At 35.9% G+C, this 23,151-nt stretch overlaps 1 protein-coding gene across 3 annotated transcripts in view; it reads left to right on the top strand.

Annotated features, from left to right (window-relative positions):
- The window catches only part of ATAD2B (ATPase family AAA domain containing 2B), a 155,962-nt gene that overhangs the window by 104,532 nt on the left and 28,279 nt on the right, over nt 1–23,151 (top strand). For 2 of the 3 annotated variants that reach the window (XM_032652569.1, XM_032652571.1), the window contains exons 20-22: nt 4,834–4,969; nt 6,996–7,192; nt 11,156–11,315. In XM_032652569.1, the coding sequence (XP_032508460.1) occupies nt 4,834–4,969; nt 6,996–7,192; nt 11,156–11,315 (493 nt within the window). The remainder of the gene's footprint in view (nt 1–4,833; nt 4,970–6,995; nt 7,193–11,155; nt 11,316–23,151) is intronic. The other variant, XM_032652570.1, reaches the window with a different exon arrangement.

Here is a 23,151-nt window from a genome sequence, read left to right as displayed (position 1 = left end):
TAAGTCAAATGATTTTCGATAAGTGTGAATACCATTCATCAGGAAAAAAGATGGTCCTTTCAACAAATGGTGCTGGAAAACTGGATGTTCACATACAAAAGAAATGAAATTCGACTTTTTTCTTATACTGTGTGCAAAAATTAACTCCAAGTGGATTGAAGAACTAAACATAAGACCTAAAACTATAGGAACTTCCCTGGTGGCGCAGTGGTTAAGAATCCGCCTGCTGGGCTTCCCTGGTGGCACAGTGGTTGAGAGCCCGCCTGCCGATGCAGGGGACACGGGTTCGTGGCCCGGTCCGGGAAGATCCTACATGCCGGCAGTGGCTGGGCCCGTGAGCCATGGCTGCTGAGCCTGCGCGTCTGGAGCCTGTGCTCCGCAACGGGAGAGGCCACAACAGTGAGAGGCCCGTGTACCACAAAAAAAACAAGAATTTGCCTGCCAACGCAGGGGACACAGGTTTGAGCCCAGGTCTGGGAAGATCCCACATGCCACAGCACAACTAAGCCCACAAGCCACAACTACAGAGCCCGTGTGCCGCAGCTACTAGAGCCCACGTGCCTAGAGCCCGTGCTCCGCAACAAGAGAAGCCACTGCAATGAGAAGCCTGCGCACCACAACAAAGAGTAGCCTTCGCTCGCTGCAACTGGAGAAAACCCACACACAGCAATGAAGACCCAGCACAGCCAAAAATAAATAAATAAATAAAGAAATTTTTTAAAAAAAACAAAAAACCTAAAACTATAAAACCCTTAGGAAAAAACATAGGAGGAAAGCTCCATGACATTGGATTTGGCAGTGATTTCTTGGATGAGACACCAAAAGTACAGGTAACAGAAAAAATAGATAAATTGGACTTCATCAAAAATAAAACTATTAATAGATTGAAAAGACAATACATTGAATGGGAGAAAATATTTGCAAATCATATATCTGATAAGGGGCTGATACCCAGAGCATATAAAGAACTCCTACAACTCAGCAACAGAGAAAACCCCAAACAGCTAGTTCAAAAATGGGCAAAGTACTTAAATAGATTTTCTCCAAAGATGATACTCAGATGGCAATAAAGCACATGAAAAGATGCTGAACATCACTAATCATTATGGAAATACAAATCAAAGCCACAATGAGATATCACTTTATACCCAATAGGATGGCTACTGACATAAAAACAGAAAATAACAAGTGTTGGTTAGGATGTGAGGGAATTGGATCCCTTGCTGCATTGCTGATGGAAATATAAAATTGTGCAGCCTCTGTTGAAAATAAATGGTTTGGTGTGGTGATTTCTTAAAGAATTAAACAAAATTACCATATGATCCAGCAATTGTATTTATGGGTATATACCCAAAAGAAGTGAAAGCAGGGATTCAAACAGATGTTTGTATACCCATGTTCTTAGCAGCATTCCTCACAGTAGCCAAAAGATAGAAATCAGCAGATGAATGGATAAACATAATGTGGCATATACATACAGTGTAACATTATTTAGCTTTTAAAAAGAAGGAAATTTTGACACATTCTACAACAAGAGTAACTACAGCATGGGTAAACCTTAGGACATTGTACTAAGTGAAATAAGCCAGTCACAAAAGGACAAATATTGTATGATCCCTCTTATACAGGGTTCCTAGAGTAGTCAGATTCGTAGAGATAGAAAGTAGAATGGTGGTTGACAGGACCTGGGGAAAGGGAGAGTGTAGGGAGTTAATGTTTAATGGGTAGAGTTTCAGTTGGGGAGGATGGAAAAGGTTTGAAGGTAGATAGGTAGTGATGACTGCACAACCATGTGAATACACTTAATGCAACAGGCTGTACAATTTAAAAATATTAAAATGGCAAATTTTTTTATGACCGTTTTACCACAAATTTAAAAAGAAAACTACAATTTAAAAATGGGCTAAAGAGTTGAATAGGCATTTTACCAAAGAGTATATATATTCTTAGGGTAATAAGCATGAGAAAAGATTCTCAATATCATTAGTCATTCAGGAATGAGATACCACTGCACGCCCAACTAGGATAGCTATAATCACAAAGACAGACAACACCAAGTGTTGACAAAAATGTAGGAAACTTGAATCCTTGTGTATTGCTGGTGGAATTGTAAAATGGTGTAGCCACTTTGGAAAAGTTGGCAGTTCTTAAGGTGTTAGACATAAACTTATGATATGACTCAGCATTTCCACTCCTAGGTAACTACTCCAGAGAAATATAAACATATGTTCACGCAAAAACTTGTGTGCCAGTGTTACTTCTAGTATTGTTAATCATGGTGGAAATAACCCAAGCATTTATTAATTGGTGATTGGCAAAACAAAATGTCGTGTATATACATAGAGTGAAATGTTATTCAGCAATAAGTGGAGTGAACTACCGATACATTCTCCAGTGTGGGTGAGCCTCAATATATTATGCTAAAAGTGAGAGAAACTGGACACAAAAGACTACCAATTCTATGATATGCAATTTCTAGAAAAGACAAATTTCTGGACACAGAAACCGAATCATTGGTTGTCAGCTGGGAGTGTAAGTGTGGATGGACTGCAAATGGGCACAAGGGAACTTTTTGGAGGTAATGGAAATATTCTAAAACTGACCTGCGATGGTTGCACAGCTGAATTAACTCACTAAAAATTATTGAACTTAAAAAAAGTTTAATGAGAGATAGTGGAAGGTATGTAAGTTTATCTGGGAAAGTCAGAGAAAGCATCACCCAGAAAGCACTGGCTTGAGTGGAGAGTTAAAAAAAAAACAGTTTAGGAAAGAGTGAATAACATCTATAAAGACTGTTGTGAACCAGTGTGAAAGAGAATATGATTCGTTCAGGGAATTATATGAGGTTTGTCTTGTTGCAGTATGAAGTGTGAGGCTGGGAATGTCAGAAGATAGGAGTGAATTTAAAGAAAAACAAGCTGTTGGTAATAATCAGGAAGGCTGATATCAGGGGGATTATTGTAGACTTGCTCTTGGTATGCTTTTACATTTACCAGGTTCAACACAATGTTGAAAAATGATCAGAAGGAGGAATATTTAAAACTGAAATTAAATGTTTTACTACCCTTAAACAAAATCCTGGTACTTCTAGGGTATTGTGTTCTGTTTATTTTTCAAGACCCAGTTAATGTTAGCATTTTCTGCTATATCTTATCTAATGCCTCTTCACCCATGCCCCTTGCAGGGTCTCCTCTGTTTCACTACCTCTGTTATAACACTTCTGACATGGTATCATAATGCTTTCTTATGAGACTGAAGAGACTTGACAGCAGGCAGTAAGCCTGTTTTCTTCAAGTTTTAACTGCAGTGTTTGGCAGGATATTTGACACGTGATGGATGTTCAGTGGTAAATTTGCTTGCCAGAACTTTCAAGGGAAGGCCAGCAAAGTATAGATCGAAGAATTGGAGGGGTTTTTACATAAAGGTAGTCTTCAAAGACAATATCGAAAGGTCACAAGGTGAAATTTTATGTAAATTCTTTAAGGATTTGGCTTTGGGTTGACGTAAATAATTTCCCATCTAAATATTGAATTCTGATGGCTACTTTTCATTGTCTCTTCTCTGTCTTAGGATTTTAGAGTTAGAAAAGACCTTTAGAGCTTATATAATCTAGTCTTCTCTATTTATTCACTTTGTGACCTCAAGCCAGTTACTTAAACCTTTCCAAGCCTAGGTTTTTTCATCTGTAAAATGAGGGACTCCCTATGTACCTACCTCATTGTTACAAAGATTAAAATAATATTTAAGTAATTCTTCATTTCACAGTCTGCAATTCAGTAAGTGGCTAGACGTAACAAATTGAATGGACTGTCCAAAGTTTACCAGAAATATGTACCTATATTTGGGCTAGAATCTGGTGTTTTAAATTTTAATCCAGTATTTCCACACTGTCATGGTTGGTACTTATTTCCATATTAGTGACCTTTTCCCTTTTTTATTTGCAGTTTCCAATTTGATGTGGTCTGGGTAACAAAATGACAAGCTTTATTCATTCAGTATATGCTTATTAAGCATTGCTAGGTACCAGGCATGGTGGGAGGTATATGAAAACAGATGAGTTCTGTTATCAGGGAGTTCAGTATCTTGAAGTAGGAAACAGACCTTCTGGGAAAACATATGAATTAAATAAAGTGTATCAACAAATGTGGATGATGTAAAGAGGATTTAAACAGCATATCTTGCAAGGGGGACATCTGGGGTCAAAGTCTTTATAGAGCAGGTGAACAAAGGAGAGGTGGCAATCACTAACTGGAAGGAGTTGAGGGGTATGAGCGTGACTGGCTTAATTTTGCTTGGGAGTTTTGCATGGAAGGTGGTGTCATTGTGGAGCATTCTTTGGTGAGATCGAAGGTATAGTTTTTCTGCAATGAAATCAGGATTCCAGAGGATACAGTGGAATAGACTTAGTAGGGAAAGAGCCCAGGAAGGGAAGTTAGTGGATAGGAAGCACACAGAAACCACTTAAGATAAGGCAATGTTGTTAGCATCCTCCCAGCTCTCTATTGTAAATAGGTTGTAGATAATTACTTTTCAGCTCTTATGCAACAGCTCTTTGAGATTGTTGCCATCTATTACAATCAGCTATCCTTTTTTATATTATAGTATAATTTATTAATGACTTGAGCAACTGGATCATTCTTTCATTCTTGTTTATTCCATGAGGTTGAACCTCTCAACAGCATAGGCTAAGACTAGGTTAACCTTAACCGCGCATGAATGTTCAATGAACATTGAAAATGGTACCGAAGTTGAAGAAATTATAATTTGGTATAATATGTAAGCTTTTAATTCTCTAAATATTTAATGTCTTTGTGTGTGTGTGTATGTGTGTAGGTTAAATGTATCTTTAGAATACAGTACGAAGAGGTCTTGTATATTCAAAGGCCTATTGAAGAGGACAGAAGAAAGTTTTTCCAAGAACTGATTCTCAATCAGGCCTCAATGGCTCCACCACGAAGGAAACACACTGGTAAAGTTCCTAAAGCCTTTAGGAAAATGGGTGGGTTGGAGTTAAGAGATACCCTATCTTGGAGTCATCTTTTTAAAAAACCCATTTCTTTGTGGAAATGAAGACAGTTTTTCAGGTTTTGTTTAACTTTAGATGAACACATGTGGAAGTGGCCATTGTGTTTACCTGACTTGAGGAGATTGGGAAGTACAGCCTCATTGTTAAAGCTTTACTAATGAGTGACTGTTTATGTAGTCTCCTTATCACTTCAGTCCAGATGCTCTGGTAGATTTCACATTCTGAGGCTCAAAAAGTCATAGAAAGTCTTTGGTTCTGCTGTGTTTTAGTCACTTTAAGTACTAAGGACTCGAACTATCAGGTTGTGAACAACAGGTGTTGTGCTTATTGCTTTCTGGGCCAGGGTAGTTTTGTTGGGCCAAGAACTGGTTAGAACATTTGCCTTTTCTGGTTTATCTTATTTATTGATTGATTTTTCAAATATTTATTGAGCACCTATTATGTTAGATATATTATGCTAGGCACATGGAAATCTATCATGGCTTTCTTTAAGCATTAGACTTTTCTTGGATTTGGGCCTAATAGCATTAAGAGGGGCCTCAAAATTAGATTTTCAGTCCCCTGACTTAAGTAAGGACTGCATGCTAAGTCATTCAAAAGAGAGTTTCTTTTCCTAATACTAAAGGTGCAAAAAGATAAGATCCCCTTGCTTAATCTTTCATCCTCTTCTAGAAAGTAGCAGTCCTGTTTGTTAAAAAAAAATTTAAGCCTCTTTCTTTTTGTTCTGCTTTTTATGTTTCTCGTAGCTGTTCTTAAAGGAACAATACATTTCCCATCCCTGCCAACTCCTTGCTTTTTCATACTTCTTTGTTTTCCAGTGGTTATATTATCCAATACTTTGTTTTTCAGTGTCTATATTATCCAATACTTTAATAATTTTATTGTCCTTTAGTGGCTCCTTTTCACATTTTCTCAGTGCTTTTAAGATGAACATCTATCAAATGACTACAGCTGTGGGGTTTTCCCCACAGAAACTTTGGAATATTCAACATGGAAGTTATACCTTCTGATTATTGGTTGTTGCCTTCTGTTAATCTAAATAACAGCATTTAAAATATTTCATTATTAAAATGATTCATTTTAATAAAGTATCTTGCATGTTCCTAGTCATATTTTAGTCCCGTAGATCTGAATTTTCTATGTTAAGGCTGAACATAATTCTTTTTCTTTTTGAGTTGCTCCTGTTGACTTTCATTTTTCATCTTAGCGGCTATTGAGAAATTGGCGAGAATACTTAAGATTTTAATCCTGAGCTTCAGTGTGATATCAGGAAAATCTTTTAAGGAATTAGAGAGCATTATGGTTAGGCAAGTTAATACTTTACCTTCTAAGAAGATGTTTTGTTTGTTTTACAGTAGATAGTGAATACCATAGATTTCATATATCACACTTAAGCCTGGGTTTTCCATCTTCTTCATGTCTTTGGGATTCTTTTTTTAGTTACTACTTTTTTTTTTTCCACTCCCTGCAGGTGCCATTTACTATCCCAACTGTGTTGTAGTAAGAATATGAGGGTAGGAGACTTGTCTAAAATTAGAAGTCTTTGGGAATGGGAAGGATCAAAGAATTATTCTTTGCCCATTTAAATTTCATGCATATAAGGCAACAGTCTTTAAATAAGGTTGACTTCAGCAAATCAGTATACAAGTACTTCACCTGAAGATATTTATGTTGATTTGAAATCTTTTTCTTAAAGTTGTATGTAAATAATATCTCAGAATCAAATTATTTAAAATCATATCATTTGTGCTTTAAAGACGTCCTGTTGTAAGTTATTTTATAAAAGTAAAGCTATTCCCTAATGTACTTCTGGTTTCCATTCAAATTTTTACCTGCTGAATTCACATGGTTCACATGTATTTGGAATTCTCCTTTTCTTAAAAAAACATTTTGAGAGAGTGTCAGAAAAGTAATTGAGGTCCTGACCCTGCCATGTTGGAATCTTAACATTTTCTTCTACTTTCTTTAGGTCTTTGTGCTATGGAAGTTCTTCCACTTGCACTACCTTCTCCACCTCGTCAATTATCAGAATCAGAAAAAATTCGGATGGAGGACCAGGAGGAAAATACTTTAAGAGAGTTGCGGTTGTTTCTCAGGGATGTAACCAAGAGGCTGGCCACAGATAAACGCTTTAACATCTTCAGCAAACCGGTGGATATTGAAGAGGTCTTGTTTCAGTAGTGTGCAAACAGTGAAGTTGAACTGGCTAAAAGAAAAAAATGTTGACATCTTTTTTTGGAAGGAAAAAAACAAAGGCATGGATGAATATTACCCCTAGCCTGTAAAATTTTAATCCATGTGATAACTACCAGTGTCATCAGCAAACATCTGGTGACTTTTGGATGAAATTAATGACAATTTGTATATGTCCTCTTGATTAGTATTGATCTTTGTGATCTCCTACTCTTCATTTAAGAAGAGGATTAAAAGTTACTTTAGTGAAATGTCCATACTAGACTATTTTTATTCCAGGATAAATCCTGCTCTCCAAAAGAATATTGGTATTAACCAATCAATAACAATTAAAATTGGCATTTCCCAAATTGTGTATACCTTACTGAAAGAGGTAGCTAAGAAACCTGAAATTTGTCTTTCATATTTTGGAAATGTCTGTGACTAAGATGCTGTATGAGGTTATAAGCACAGCCTGTTATTTTTCTCTCCAAGAATTTTCTCTGCTCCGAGTGGAAAATTTCTCACTTTCTATGTGTATTGTTTTGTGTCCTTGTGGGAGCATGGTTTGTGATGATGAGAAAAGAAATTTTCCATTTGGAATCTACTGTAATACTGTAGAATAAATTTTATTTTGTTTTGTTTTATCCTGGGATAATATAGTGTGTGGATGCACATAATACAGTCTTTACTGGCATTCTTCTTATAGTTCAGACTCCATGTTTGAACAGCTTTGGTGTTTTTAGTTTTAATTTTTTTCTTCATCTTTTTTTACATTTGAATTATGAAGTGATGCAGAGTTTAATGTTGTGTCCTCGTTGTGAAATCTGTACTCTTGGATCAGAGCAGATTCCTTTGGAATCATTACCTCATCTATGCCTGTGAACTAGCATTATGTTTTTTCCCCTTGGAAAACCTGAAAATATCTATTCCCCCCACCTCCCCTTTTTGGGAATAAAGGGACTGTGTTTAATTTTAGTTGTATGTTTATCCACAATACACAGTTTTAGCCATTTGATCCTTTCAGCAGCCCCACAACCTCATTATTATGTTGCAGTTGAAGAAACTGAGGCTTATTGGCAAGTGACGCAGCCAGCACTCAATGTTTCTTAAAATTCGAAGTCCACATTCTTTGTAGCACAGCTGTCAATCTTTTTCTCCTGGAATAACAGGACTTGCCTATTTGCTCTTGCAATTAATATACATATTTTATATTTGTGAAGCATATTTTTTCCCTCGTGGTATTTTCAGAAAGTCTTAAAACCATCAGCCCACTTTAAAGATTGTTATAAATTTTTATTTCAAATTGGGTATGAGAACTCTGACACTTAATTGATAAGGACTTGCCCCCAAGTCAGCCTCCTATGCTGGGAGTGAACCAGTTTTGACTTTGTCCAGGAAAACTTTTTCTGTCTAACCAGAAGAGATTGTCAGATTTCAAATGCCATCTGTGATAGACTGAAAGTTTTATAAATGATGGTAAGGCAGTGGGAGGGGATAGAAGATGTTGGTCAGTTAAAACTTTAATTTTAGGGTGATGTTTTCTCTTTTTCCTTTTTTTCTTTTTCAGGTTAATTTTGCTACTGCTTCTTTGTTTACTTTTAAGGCTGAAAACTTAAGGGTCTCTGGGACAGATAGAGAGGGGAAACTAAGATAACATTTTGATAACCTAAAACACAAAAACTTGTATTAAAATAATGAATTTGAAATGTCTAAAAACTTTATCAAATTCCAAAGCAAATTGCAGAGGAAACAAAAGTTTAGAAAATAAGTGTTGAATTTAAATAAGCATAGGTGCTAAAATTTTATGGTCTTTAGTAATATAAATTTTTATAGTGCAAAAGTTTATAAAATGTTTTCCACGTGTACACAATACATGTCAATTGTCAGAGCCAAGGATCCAACTAATACCTTCTGAACTGTTCCTTGTTGAGTATAGCTCCACTGTCTCCCCTATAAGGAGATTGGCTGGCTTTTTAGCTCCTAGAGAATGAAAAATAAAACATGCACACACATCTACCTAAAAATTTAAAAACATATAAATAATATGTATGTATATATATGTGCATATGTTTTTGTATATGCATATATGTGTATTTATTCATATGAATATATATTCAGTATGTAAATTTTTAAAAAGGCATCAGTGGACTGCACTGGTGGTCCAGTGGTTAAGGCTCCATGCTCCCAATGCAGGGGGCATGAGTTTGATCCCTGGCTGGGCAAGATCCCACATGCCGAGGCCAAAAAAAAAAAAATCCCCAAAAAGCATCAGTGCCATCTGCAATGGAGAAAATTAGCCTTTAGTTTCATAGAACAGAAATTACCCTATTCCCAGAATTTGGTCCCGGACTAATTAGACATTTCTAAGACTGTGTTTATGTCAGACCTAATTACTTGATTTGAGATTTGCATTAAGGAAGACAATACAGTCATACACATCTTGGAGATATTGTGGGTTCAGTTCTAGACTACTGCAGTAAAGTGAATATTGCAATAAAGTGAGTCACATGAATTCTTTGGTTTCCCAGTGTATATAAAAGTTATGTGGACACTATACTGTAGTCTTCTTTAAGTATACAATGGTATTATGTCTACAAAAAATGTACATACCTTAATTAAAAAATACTTTATTGCTAAAAAATGCTAACCATTATCTGACAACACAGGGTTGCCACAAACCTTCAATTTCCAAAAAAATGCAATATCTGCAAAGCGCAGTAAAGGCAAGTGCAAATAAAACAAGGTATACCTGTGGATATATAGGTTGGAAGAGCTTTCTTATTGGTCAAATGATACAAAACATACAATTTATTGGGCAGTCATGACCAATATCTCTATTTTGGGTTATCCTCCAGAAAATCACACTGAGCAAAATGTATTTTTTGCTTGTAGATTTGTTTATATTTAGGGACAAGGCCAGTAAATTTTTTCTAGTCATGAAAGCAATACTTACTTTTTTTTTTTTTTTTTTTTTTTTTTTTTTTTTTTGTGGTACGCGGGCCTCTCACTGTTGTGGCCTCTCCCGTTGTGGAGCGCAGGCTCAGCGGCCATGGCTCACGGGCACAGCCGCTCCGCGGCATGTGGGATCCTCCCGGACCGGGGCACGAACCCGTGTCCCCTGCACCGGCAGGCAGACTCTCAACCACTGCGCCACCAGGGAAGCCCAATACTTACTTTTGTTATACAGTTGACTCAGAATGTTTGTAATGAATCCAAAGGAGCAGAAAACTCTTTCCATGAAACGATTCATCCTGGAAAACTGAAAAAGACAGATAATTTTTTTGTTTAGAGATTTTAAAGAGATTTACCCGAGAACATCTCTAATAAGAAAAAAAAATCTGTTTCTTTTTATTTTCCTTAAAAAATTCTTTTCTTGAGGTAACATTTATTGATGCTTATTGGGTATTTTTTTTTTTTTTTTTTTTTTTTTTTTTTGCGTTACGCGGGCCTCTCACTGTTGTGGCCTCTCCCGTTGCGGAGGACAGGCTCCGGACGCGCAGGCTCAGCGGCCATGGCTCACGGGCCCAGCCGCTCCGCGGCATGTGGGATCTTCCCAGACCGGGGCACGAACCCGCGTCCCCTGCATCGGCAGGCGGACTCCCAACCACTGCGCCACCAGGGAAGCCCTTATTGGGTATTTTTACCAATACATTTTCTTCTCAGGTGTATCCAAAGGATTTAAAAAAAAAAAAAAGCTGACAGTTTGTTTCATATTTCAAGATGAGAAACTTTTCAGAGTTGATTTAGATGTGACTTGAAACTGAAGCTTTTCATGGAAAGTATGACATAGTATCTTTAGTGGCATAAATTGCTCTATAATTTTATCCTTATCTGTAATTATTTCCTAGATATCTAGATTTAATTTTAAAATAACTGTATGGTTTTGTTTTATGTTTTTATGAGTAGATTATATGAAATATCAGAAGTAATTTTCATTAAAATATCCTGTTTTAGGTTTCAGATTATCTTGAAGTAATCAAGGAACCAATGGATTTATCAACAGTAATCACTAAAATTGATAAGCATAATTACCTGACTGCTAAGGATTTCCTGAAAGATATTGACCTCATCTGTAGCAATGCTTTAGAGTACAATCCAGATAAGGACCCAGGAGGTAAGGATGCACTGGGCAAGGTTGACTTTGGTGATCAATGAGAAGATAGTTTAAAATTTATATAAAGCTTGCCTATATTTCACATAGATAAATTAATCTTAATGACATATTACTGTATTTAGCAACTTCTTGATGAGGAACTAATAATATACTTAAATATTTAATTATTAAATTCATTTGTTAAATTACTAAATATATTTAAATTAGAGGATTTTATTCTTTTTTAAAAGATTTTATTGATGTATAGTTGATTTACAATGTTGTGTTTAATTTCTGCTGTACAGCAAAATGACTCAGTTATACATATATATATATTCTTTTTCATATTCTTTTCCATTATGGTTTATCACAAGATGTTGAGTGTCGTTCCCTGTGCTATACAGTAGGACCTTGTTGTTTATCCATCCTATATATAATATTTGCTAATTCATTTATTATTAGATAATATATTTAGAGGATTTTATTATTCTAATATTGTGTTCAGGGTTTAGTTTCTTGATTTACCTTTCACTTTCTATACTTAGATTCTTATTTTTTTCAGGTAAAATGGAAAACTGAATAGTTGAGGATTTAAGATTTATTTATTTAGTCAACATTACCAGTGCTGATAAACACTGGTAATTTCGAATTTGTGGAAACTTATTGTGGATAAGTTTACTTATCAAAAGACCCCCTTTAGGTAGATGTTATCTGTTCTATAGACTGCATGTATTTTTATATAATTTTATTATTTTACTCTTAATCCCACCCTGTACTCAAATCTGTAGTCCCAACTCTGTTAATGCCCTCCAGGGGAGACCTCCAGGAATAATCTGTAGTTAAACAAGATGAATTTATTGATACACTGTAATAAAGGAGAATGTATATCATGGAGAGCCATATAGGATTTGAGCTAGCATTAAGTGATTTTGGGGAGGGTTTAAGGAAGTAGGGCTTTGCAGTGGATTAGATGCTCTTAGGAAGTGGGAATAATTTGGGCACTAGGTATTTTAAGAACCTGGAAGGCAAGAAGAATGGAGCAAGGCTAAAGTTGTGATTGGTAAAGAAGCGGCAGTCATTCTTCTTACCCAGGATAGGATTATATTTGGTTATTTTTGTGGTTAGGACAGTGTTCATACTTTTGTCTGTGTTCAGACATGATTATGGAGTGGTCTTGTTTTTATCTTGATCCATCATGGTCACAGAGTGGTGTTCTGTAAAATTGTTTATGTTTTTTTTTTTATTTTTCATTTTTAAAAATTATTTATTTTGCTGTGTCGCGTCTTAATTGCAGCACACAGGATCTTCGTTGCCTTGTGCGGGCTTCTCTCTAGTTGTGGCACATGGGCTTCAGAGTGTGCGGGCTCAGTAGTTGCGGCACGTGGGATTAGATGCCCTAAGGCATGTGAGATCTCAGTACCCCGACCAGGGATGGAACCTGCGTCCCTGCATTGGAAGGCAGATTCTTAACCCCTGGACCACCAGGGAAGTCCCTAAAATTGTTTTTATATTTCATATGAATACACCAAGGCCTGGCTGATAGTGCCAGGCCCTTTCCCAGCTGGCAGGGGTCATTACTCTATTTCTCACTCTGTTGAGAATTCTGTTTCTTCAACAGATGATGTACAAGTAAGATGCTTTTTTTTTTTTTCTTCTCCTTTTTTTTTTCTTCGGTACGGGGACCTCTCACTGTTGCGGCCTCTCCCGTTGCGGAGCACAGGCTCCAGACACGCAGGCTCAGTGGCAGTGGCTCACGGGCCTAGCCGCCCCATGGCATGTGGGATCTTCCCAGACCGGGGCACGAACCACGTCCCCTGCATCGGCAGGCAGACTCTCAACCACTGCGCCACCAGGGAAGCCCAAGATGCTTTTTATTTTTAAAAAATTAATGCAAACTTTCAGTTATCTAAAGATATTCAGAATTCAGTTTCTGCTTTATGTCTGTATTTATGGGCAGTGGTTCTTAACTCAGGCCACCTGTTAGAATGACTTGGATTTCTCATTTCTACATGAAGTTAAGTATTTCTTGTCTTAGTTTAGACCACAGTAAATTGCATACTTTAATTCCAAGTGAAGAGGCAGAATGAACTTTTGTATAGCTACTCTTGGTATCTAACAGTTTTTAAGCTTTGCATCAGGACATTTATATCTTGTTGTTGTTTAGGTTTTTTTTTTTTTTTTTTTTTACTTTTCACTGTATATCATATAGAAAAATTTATGAGGATAAAAACAAAGAAAATTAAAGCAAACTATAATCCTGTTACCTAGTGTTTTCTCTCTTTTTCTTTCCCTCTCTCCCTCCCTCCCTCTCTCTCTCTGCCACACACACATGCACAGATATTATATATGAAATACATATATGAATAATATTTTTACTAAAATATAACTCTTGTAAACATTTTCATTCATGTAATATTTTGTGAAAAGGTTATGAGTTAATGTGTTTTTACCACATAATTTTTATCATATGGATGTATTATAGTAGCTACTACCCTATTGTTGGACATATTAGATTTTTTAGCTTTTTTCTCTACTATAACACTGATGAATATGGCATAAGTTTTATGTATATCCTTAATTATTTCCTAAAGATAAATTCCTTAAAGTGAAATTTCTGGATTAAAGATTGTATAATAATCTCTCTTAAGGCTTTTAAACTGTGTTGTTAAAATTTTCTCACAATTTAAAAAATCTTCTAGCAGCATCAGGGTCACTTGTTAACCAATATAGCAGTTTTGTGGGACTGAGAGAATCTCCTTTTCAGTGTAGATGGCATCAGCAACAGGGCCACAGTTTGGTTAGTAAAGAATGGGCTGGATGTCAGTCTCCTTTGATTCCCTTGCTGCGTTCTTGGTGAAGGTACAGTTGCACAAGTGTCTATATAGCGGCCTTGAGCAGTGTGTGAGAGTACTTGAGTGCCTACACTCTCATCCTGTTAGTTTTTCAAGACATAGAGGTTACTGAAACTATGCAGTAGATAAGGAGAGCCTGGGCTTTGGATGTACACATGGGTTTCAGTCCCAGTTTTATTTCCTAGTTCTTTAACTTGATCAAGTTAAGTCCTCTAAATTTTAGTTCCCTTATCTGCAAATGGGGATAATTATAGTACTCTTGTCACTGGGTAGTTGTAAGGATTAGATGAGAAAATGTATTAGGTTAAACCTTATGAAATTGCCATTTTCATGTGGTTCAACTTGAATATGTTAGGCCCTTAGCATAGTGCCTGAGATGTGAGAAGTATTCCGTAAAGATTAGTCATTCATATATTTATTCTTGTTATCATTATTATTTAAATTATGCTTTAATTTTTTATAAATTGTTTCCTTAGTGGGTACCTACATATTTGCTTTAGAATGACCCTTTGTACTTATTAGTATATTCCCTGGACCACATTTAAAATTTAATCCTATTTTGGAACAAATCTAGGGACTGATAGTGAAAAATGAATTTGAGCAGTTAGAAAAAGCCAGTAGAAAGGATCAATCCAGATTCTCCCCCAACCCTGCCCCATGTAACTTAATTATAACCACATTGAAATAATACTGCTTTTATGAAAGGAGCAATGATTTCTGGTGCATAATAACCTTTTACTACAGAATGCAGGTGTATAATCAAAGAATATGGCTCTGTCTCACAGTTAGAGTTGACATGATACACTTGTAACTTCATTTCTTCACTGTTTTACATGCAAAAAGTGTCATATAATTCAAAAGCATGATTTCGGCTCTGTTCAGATTTTTTCATATCTTCAGTCAAGAGCCCTTTTTTTCTTCTTAGCAACAGAACAACTTGTTATGTATTAGGAAAATAACCTCAGGGTCTGTTGTTTAGCAAGTGGAAATTACATGAATGTTGTATTACTTTTACAAGCTCCCATGAGTATTTGAAAGCTTACAGTGTTCTGTTTTGCAGAACACTTGGCCATTTGGGGAAAAAAACTAGCATGTACATAGAAGACAAAAGCCAACATTCTGGAAGCTGTACATGTTGCCTAAGTGTTTACCCAGATTCTCCCTTGAGGATAAAGTGGACAAAAATTAAATATGTTAGCCAGAAGAATTTTAGTTTGTAGATTCTTAATGTGACTAGTATCAGATATTTGATCCTAATTACTATCTTATAAATATGTGATATATTTTATGTTTAACTGTTCCCCATTCTTTGTCTTGTACCACATGCCCCCCCCAGCCCTCGAGTGCATTCACAGACATACCCTCATTTAGCTAATTTTGATGAAATTTCAGCCCTAGTCTTGTAGTGTTCTCAAAGTCTTCTGTTTTGCACCAGTTGTTTAGGAATAAAGCTCACAGATTCAGCTTTTGGAGCCCTCTATGGGCTATGCTTCAGTCAAACTCATTCATATTTTCTATTAGTATTTGTAAGTATCATGTGCTGTTACTGAGCTGAGTGCTTAGAGTACTGTGACAGTCCTTGCCTCTTGAGATGGAGATATTCAAATCAGTAATACATATTGAATAATTACTATGTGACAGACCTTATGCTATACGTTATAGTATTAATTTGCTAGGGCTTCCTTAACAAAATACCACAGACTGCGTGGTTTAAACAACAGAAATTGATTTACCCATAGTTCTGGAGGCTAAAAGTCCAAAATCAAGGTGTCGGCAGATTTGGTTTCTTCTGAAGCCTCTTTCCTTTGTTTTCGGAGGCTGCCTTCTTGCTGTGTCCTCACATGGTCTTTTCTTTGTGTCCATGCACCCTTGGTGTCTCTTGTGTGTGTCCAAATTTCCTCTCCTTTTAAGTACACAAGTCACATTAGATTAGGGCCTACTCTTATGACCTTCTTTTACCTTGATTACTTCTTTAAAGTCTACTCCAAATACAGTAACATTCTGAGATATTGGGGGTTATAGTCTCAACATATGAATTTTGGGGAATAACACAGTTCAGCCCATAACAGTTAATAAATAAGCCACAGTCCTTCCTATCTAGAAACTCACTGTTTTATAGGAATGACAGATATCTAACTATTGGTAATTGTAATAGATTATTAAGGTGTAGAGATAGCATAGAGGTGGCGATTTTGAATTTTGTCTTGAGGCAGCAGCAGACGATTGTAATGTAGTTTCATAAGGTGTGTATTAGATATATGTACAGTGTGAGTAGATCACAGAGGTGAAGACACTGGAGACGAACAAGATTAAAAAGGGCATTCATTTTAGGCTGAGAAAAGTAGTGTACAAAGGTATAAAAAAAAAGAATATGGCTGGAAAGTAGAGTGTCTGTGGAGGAGTAGTGAGAAATTCACTCACTTCTCCACTCACTGAATCTCCGTTTACTGAACATCCATTTATGAAATATTTTCTGTGTGTAAATTGTGTTCAGTGCTGGAGATATGCAGCTCTGGCCTGAGAGATGCCTAAAGGCTTCTTAGCGGGGAGTCCTGCAGATAAATAAATGTCATACTAAGTTCCCTATCTTCATTTGATCCTGTGTAAGGATTTCAGAGTTAATTCTCTAGATGATAAGGGGCCACTGGTTGGTTTTGAGACAGAAAATGATTTGATTTGATTTGCATTTAAGAGTATAGTATTATAGGCAGTATCAAAGGTCAAGGGAATGATGAGATGGAGGTTAGAAGACCAATTAAGATTTTCACTTGTGGGGAATTCCCTGGCAGTCCAGTGGTTATGACTCAGCGTGTTCACTGCTGGGGCCCAGGTTCAATCCCTGGTCAGGGAACTAAGATCCCACAAACTGCATGGCGTGGCCAAAAAAAAAAAAAGATTCACTTGATATGGCAGCATAGATTGAACATAGGGGGCTTAGTGACTAACCAATTATGTATGACTGACAGAAATCTAGAATGACATCTGAGTTTTTGTGGTCTGGGTGTTAGGAATCTGACAAGTAAACCAATGGAGGAACAGGTTTATGGGCAGTATGCTAAGTTTAATTTTGGATGTGTTAATGTAAGTTACCTCTGGTACACCCAGATAAAATGCAGACATTGTATAGTAGTTGTATATGGGGGTTCAGAGATAGAAGTTTGAGTAAAAGACCTGATTGGAGTCATAAGTGTATAGGGGTGAATGATATCACATAGGCAGTATACAGAATGAAAAGAGAGGGGAGCCTAGAAGGAACCCTCCTCAAGGGAATATGGGTCCCAATTCTCAATTTAAGTCTCAGTCTTACTGTTGGTACTTCCAGTACCTTTGTTAAATGTGTTGCCTCTGCTGAGAGTGTGTACATTCATTCATTCTTTCTTTTTTTCATTCTTTCTTTCTAAATCAGTTTTGTTGAGATGTAAGTTATATACAGGAAAACCTAGTGCATCACTTTTAAAACCATGCTTATCTTTTAAAATCCCACTTATCCTTCAAGGAATATTAAATGCTATGCTCATGAAAGTTTTTTCCGATTTCCTTCCAGTTACAAGTAATCCCTTTGTCTTGGAATCATAACACTATGTAACTTTTCTGAGACACTTATTCCTTTCTTTTATTTCCTGGAGTGATTACTTATTTACATATCCTTATCCTGTATTTTAGACTCTAAGCTGATTGAGAACAGGATCTGTATAGACATCTTGTATGGAGCATATTCTTAATAAATGTGACCAGTGAGTAAATTTTATGAATGTCCTCTTCTTAGATACTAACTGAAGGAGTCTCAGAGTACATAGAAATTATAAAATGGAGACATAATAACATAATGCAGATATGAACCAGTAAATACAGTAAAATTTCTTATTTATGAAATGATTTAGGATGAAAAATCATCCCATAAAAATCAGTTTTTAAAAAAATATTATTGGGCTTCCCTGGTGGCGCAGTGGTTGAGAGTCTGCCTGCCGATGCAGGGAACACGGGTTCGTGCCCTGGTCCAGGAGGATCCCACATGCCGCGGAGCGGCTGGGCCCGTGAGCCATGGCTGCTGAGCCTGCGCGTCTGGAGCCTGTGCTCTGCAACGGGAGAGGCCACAGCAGTGAGAGGCCCGCGTACCGCAAAAAAAAAAAAAAAAAAATAATAATAATAATAATAATAAATATATATATATTATTAATCTTTCTTAATAATTTTGTTGAAAAAAACCCAGCTAATATACTTCTGTTCATCAAAATACAAAAGAAACATAGACACATTGAAATACCTTCATAAAAGTAGTGCTTGTATTAATTTTATTAATACTTATCAATTTATTCTAATAGCCATTACTTTTTATTGAAGGCAAAACTAGGTGGCAATATCTTTATTTTATAGATATAAGGAGATTGGGTCTCAGAGAGGTTATGTAATTTGTGTACAAACCCACAAATATTACATGGCACAACTGAATGGATTGTGATCTGTCTTAACTTCAAAGTGAGTATGTATGGGGTTTTTCTGCTATGCTTATGTTACTTTTAAATTTCATGGATTTGGAGAATCTTAAGATTTTAACATATGAGACGAAATAAAAGAACTGGTGGTAAATATGTAGCTATTATTCATGCATAATTTTAAAGCAAGGAATTTAAGTCTGGTGGCCACGAGAGGGTCTCTGAACGACTACATACAAAATTGTATGTATACTTTTCCACCTTTATCACAAGCTTATAAGATCCAGGATGACTCCCCTACCCCTCAAAAAAGATGAAGATCCAAGATATGGACATATCTTTTCATTTTAATCTGTGAGCTTATACTTCTATTCTATGTATAAACTTAGGCACTGTTCGAAGCTAAGAATGATTAAAAAGAATTGTAATGATAGGCATATTTAAAAAGCATTACCTTGTCAGATGCAGATGCTATTTATTTAGGCTGCTCTGTGTGGCTTGTGGGATCTCATTTCCCTGACCAAGGGTTGAACCTGGGCCCTAAGCAGTGAAAGCATGGAGTCCTAACCACTGGACTGCCAGGGGATTCCCACAGATGTTCTTTATTGTTTATTTATTTATTTTTTAAAAAACTTCTTGTTATTAAATTTTTTTTTTTTTTTTTTTGGCTGTATCGGGTGTTTGTTGCTGAGCATGGACTTTGTCTAGTTGCGGTGAGCGGGGGCTACTCTTCGTTGCGGTGCACGGGCTTCTCATTGGCAGGCGGATTCTTAACCACTTTGCCACCAGGGAAGTCCCCACAGATGCTCTTTAGAATAAATTCCTTGTCCTTCAGATCAGTGGGAAATTTTTATGGAATTCTTTTCTTCATTCATTCATTCATTCTTTCCCCCCTTTAATTGGGGATGGAATGTGGGTGGGAAGCATGTGTTTAAAAAAAAACATAAAGATCACTGAGTTATTTTAGAGTATAATGTGCTGGATACATGACCTTTATATTTAATTTTACCTCTTTTTTTAGCTTTTTTTCAAGCTGAAATGGAAAGCCAGTGGCAGAAAGCTGCTTGGGCTACAAATATCAGCTTGAAAGCATAGCTCCTTCTAAGGATGTTCATTATAGTTTTTTGTTTGTAGTGGTTAAAATTTGAAGGAACTTTCAACTTCCAACAATAGAGCAATAATTTTGAAAAATTAAGGTTCATCTTTCTTTGGATTGTTACATAACCATTAAAATTTGGTTTTCAAAGAATGTTTTAAAATATCAGGAGACTTCTGATTCTGGCCAAGATGGAGTAAAAGGGACTGAATTTCCCCTTCTGCCTGAAACAATGGAGAAAAAAAACTGAACAAAATATTTGAAAAAACAATTTTGAAGACGTTGGATATCAGGAAACGATGGAAATGATCTGTGAAGGATGGGAAACTAACACGTTGAGCACTGTAGTTGCCTGGATAGCTTCCAGACTGTGGTACGGGAAAGAAGAAGCCAGGCAGAACCTGGAAGTCTCCCTGAATTGCTGGGAATGTAAGGAGGCCAAGGTGGATCAAGTTCTCAGGGCAGAGTACCAGGAAGGAGAAAGCTGCACAGAGAGAGCACTCTGGAGATCTGCAGAAGAGCCTCTTCCAGTCTTTAGCTGAATACTGGTCAGCACATATGTGTGAGGAAACTACCTGAGGCCGGAGAAAGAGAGGGAATATTCCTTGATGTTTATATAGGGCTAGCAGTAGTGTAGCAAATAGTTAGAGGTGATAAACCAACAAGGAGAAAAACTGAATCATAAAACTGTACATAATCCAAAAGAATTGAGAAAAAAAGAGGAAAAAGGGAACAAAGAGCATGTGGGACAAGGAGAGAGTAAATAGCAAGCATATTAATAATCACATAAATTATATTAAAAGCAAATGATCCCCTAAACCAGGGATCAACAAACTACAGTCAAACTGACTGCCTGGTTTTGTAAATGAAGTTTTTATAGTTGGAACACAGGCATGCCCATTTGTTTCCGTGTTGTCTAGGGCTGCTTTTATGCTACAGGGGCCGCTTTGAATACTTGCCAGAGACCTTATGGCTTGAGAAGCCTAAGATAGTTACTCTCTGGCCTTATACAGAAACACTTGCTGATACCTGGCTTGAACATCACAAATAAAGGCAGAGAGTGTCTTTTGGATAAAAAAGTAAGACCCAACCATATCCTCCCTACAAGAAACCCACTTGATGAGACTGACACTCTACCTACTGCACTAATGAGGTTCCTTTACAAGAAACCCACTTTCTTGTTTGTTTAAGGTTATTTTAAAAAGATAACTTATTCATTCATTTTCCTCCCATATACTTTATAAAAAATTGAGGCATAGCTGATTTATAGTATTATATAAGTAATGATTCAAAATTCTTATAGATTATACTCCATTTAAAGTTATATAAAATATTGGCTATATTCCCTTTGCTGTACATTATATCCTGTAGCATACTTATTTTATACATAGTAGTTTGTACCTCTTAATCCCCTACCCTTATCTTGTCTCTCCCCCTTCCCTCTTTTCACTGGTAACCACTAGTTCTCTATATCTGTGAGTCTGTTTCTGGTTTGTTATATTCATTTGTTTGTTTTATTTTTTAGATTCGACATATAACTGATAACATACAGTATTTGTCTTTCTCTGACTCATTTCACTAAACAATACCCTACAGGTCTATCCATATTGTCATAAATTGCAAAATTTCATTTTTTTAATGGCTGAGTAGTATATATATACATATATATATATATTCCGTGTGTGTATGTGTGTATGTATATATATGTATGTGTATATATATATATATCATCTTCCTTATCCATTCGTCTGTTGATGAACACTTATGTTGCTTCTGTATCTTGGCTATTGTAAATAATGCTGCTATTAACATTGGGGTGCATATATCTTTTTGAATTAGTTTCTTTTTTTTTTTTACAAGAAACCCACTTTAAATATAAAGCTACAAATAGATTAAAAGCATGAAATACCATAATCATACCAAGTTGGAGTGATTACATAAATATCAGAGTTGATTTCAGGCTAAAGATACCTGGGTTAAAGAAGATTATTTCATAGTTATCAAGTACACATAATAATTCTAAATATTTATTGCTTCTGATAACAGAGCTTTAAAATTCATGAAGCAAAAATTGATAGAACTACAAGGAAAAATAGTGAAATTTGTAATTTCTTGGAGACTTCAATATCCCTCTCTTAAAACTAGATAAGGCTAGTACACAGAAAGTCAGTAAAGATATAGAAGACTTGAACAACCCTATCCATCAACTTTATCTAAGTGATATTTATAGAACACTTTTCCCAGTAGCAACATATATACACATTATTTTCAAATGCACTGGAATGTTCACCAAGATAGAACATATTCTGGGCCACAGAATGAGTCTTATTAAATATAAAAGGATTCAAGTCATACAAAGTATGTTCTTTGACCACAGTGGAATTAAATTAGAAATCAATAAAAAAGGTTATTTGGAAAAGATATTTGGAAACTAAATACCACGCTTCTAAATAACTCCATGGATCAAGGAAGAAATCAGAAGAGAAGTTTAAAAATTATTAAAGTGGATAAAATGAAAATATAAAAACGTACGAGGTGCAGCTAATGCATTACTTAGGCGGAAATTTATAGCACTAAATACTTAAATTAGAAAAGAAGAAAAGTCTCAAATCACTGACCTGAGCTCCCAACTTGAGAAACTAGGAAACAGAGAGCAAATAAAACCCAAAGTAAGCAAAAGAAAGGAAATAATAAAGATCTGAGCAGGTCAATAAAATAGTAAACAGGAAAAAAAATTGAGAAAACCAAGGAAACCCAAAGCTGGTTCTTTTAGAAGATTGGTAATTGATAAATCTCTAGTGGAGCTGGTCAGGATAACGAGAAGTCACAAATTACCATTAACAAGAATGAAGGAGGTAACATTACTACATATTCTACATATATTAAGAGAACAGTAAGGGAACATTATGAACAGCTTTATGCCAATACATTTGACAACTTCGGTAAATTGGATAAATTTGTTGAAAGACAAAAAAAAAGCTCATGAAAGAAGAAATGTATAATGTGAATAGGTAATTCTTTTTCTATTAAAGAAATTGAACTAACAGTTAAAAACATTCCCATTAAGAAAACTTCAGGCCTGGATGCCTTCACTGGTTAATTTTTACTGAACATTTAGGGAAAAAAAATAATACTAGTTCTACACAAACTTTTCCAGAAAATTGAAGTGGAGAGAATTCTTTCCAACCTAGTCTATAAAGTTAGCATTACTCTGAAAAAGATATTACAAGGGGAAAAAAGAAAAAAGACCAAATAAACTATAGACCCGTATCCCTCACGAACATAAAAATTTTGGCAAGTTATATCCAATATGTTAAAAAGATAATACCTTGTGATTAAGTACGGTTTATTCCTGCTTGAATATGCAAGGAATGCAAGATAGGTTTAAAATTTGAAAACCAATCGATGTAAGTCACTGTATTAACAGACTAAGAAGTCTGTTACACAAAAATATTTGACAAATCCAATAGGTATTC

This window comes from Phocoena sinus, chromosome 13, assembly GCF_008692025.1.
Source record: "Phocoena sinus isolate mPhoSin1 chromosome 13, mPhoSin1.pri, whole genome shotgun sequence".
Lineage (NCBI taxonomy): Eukaryota > Metazoa > Chordata > Mammalia > Artiodactyla > Phocoenidae > Phocoena > Phocoena sinus.
Note: the sequence above shows the minus strand (reverse complement) of the source record. Positions and strands in the feature narration are given on the sequence as shown.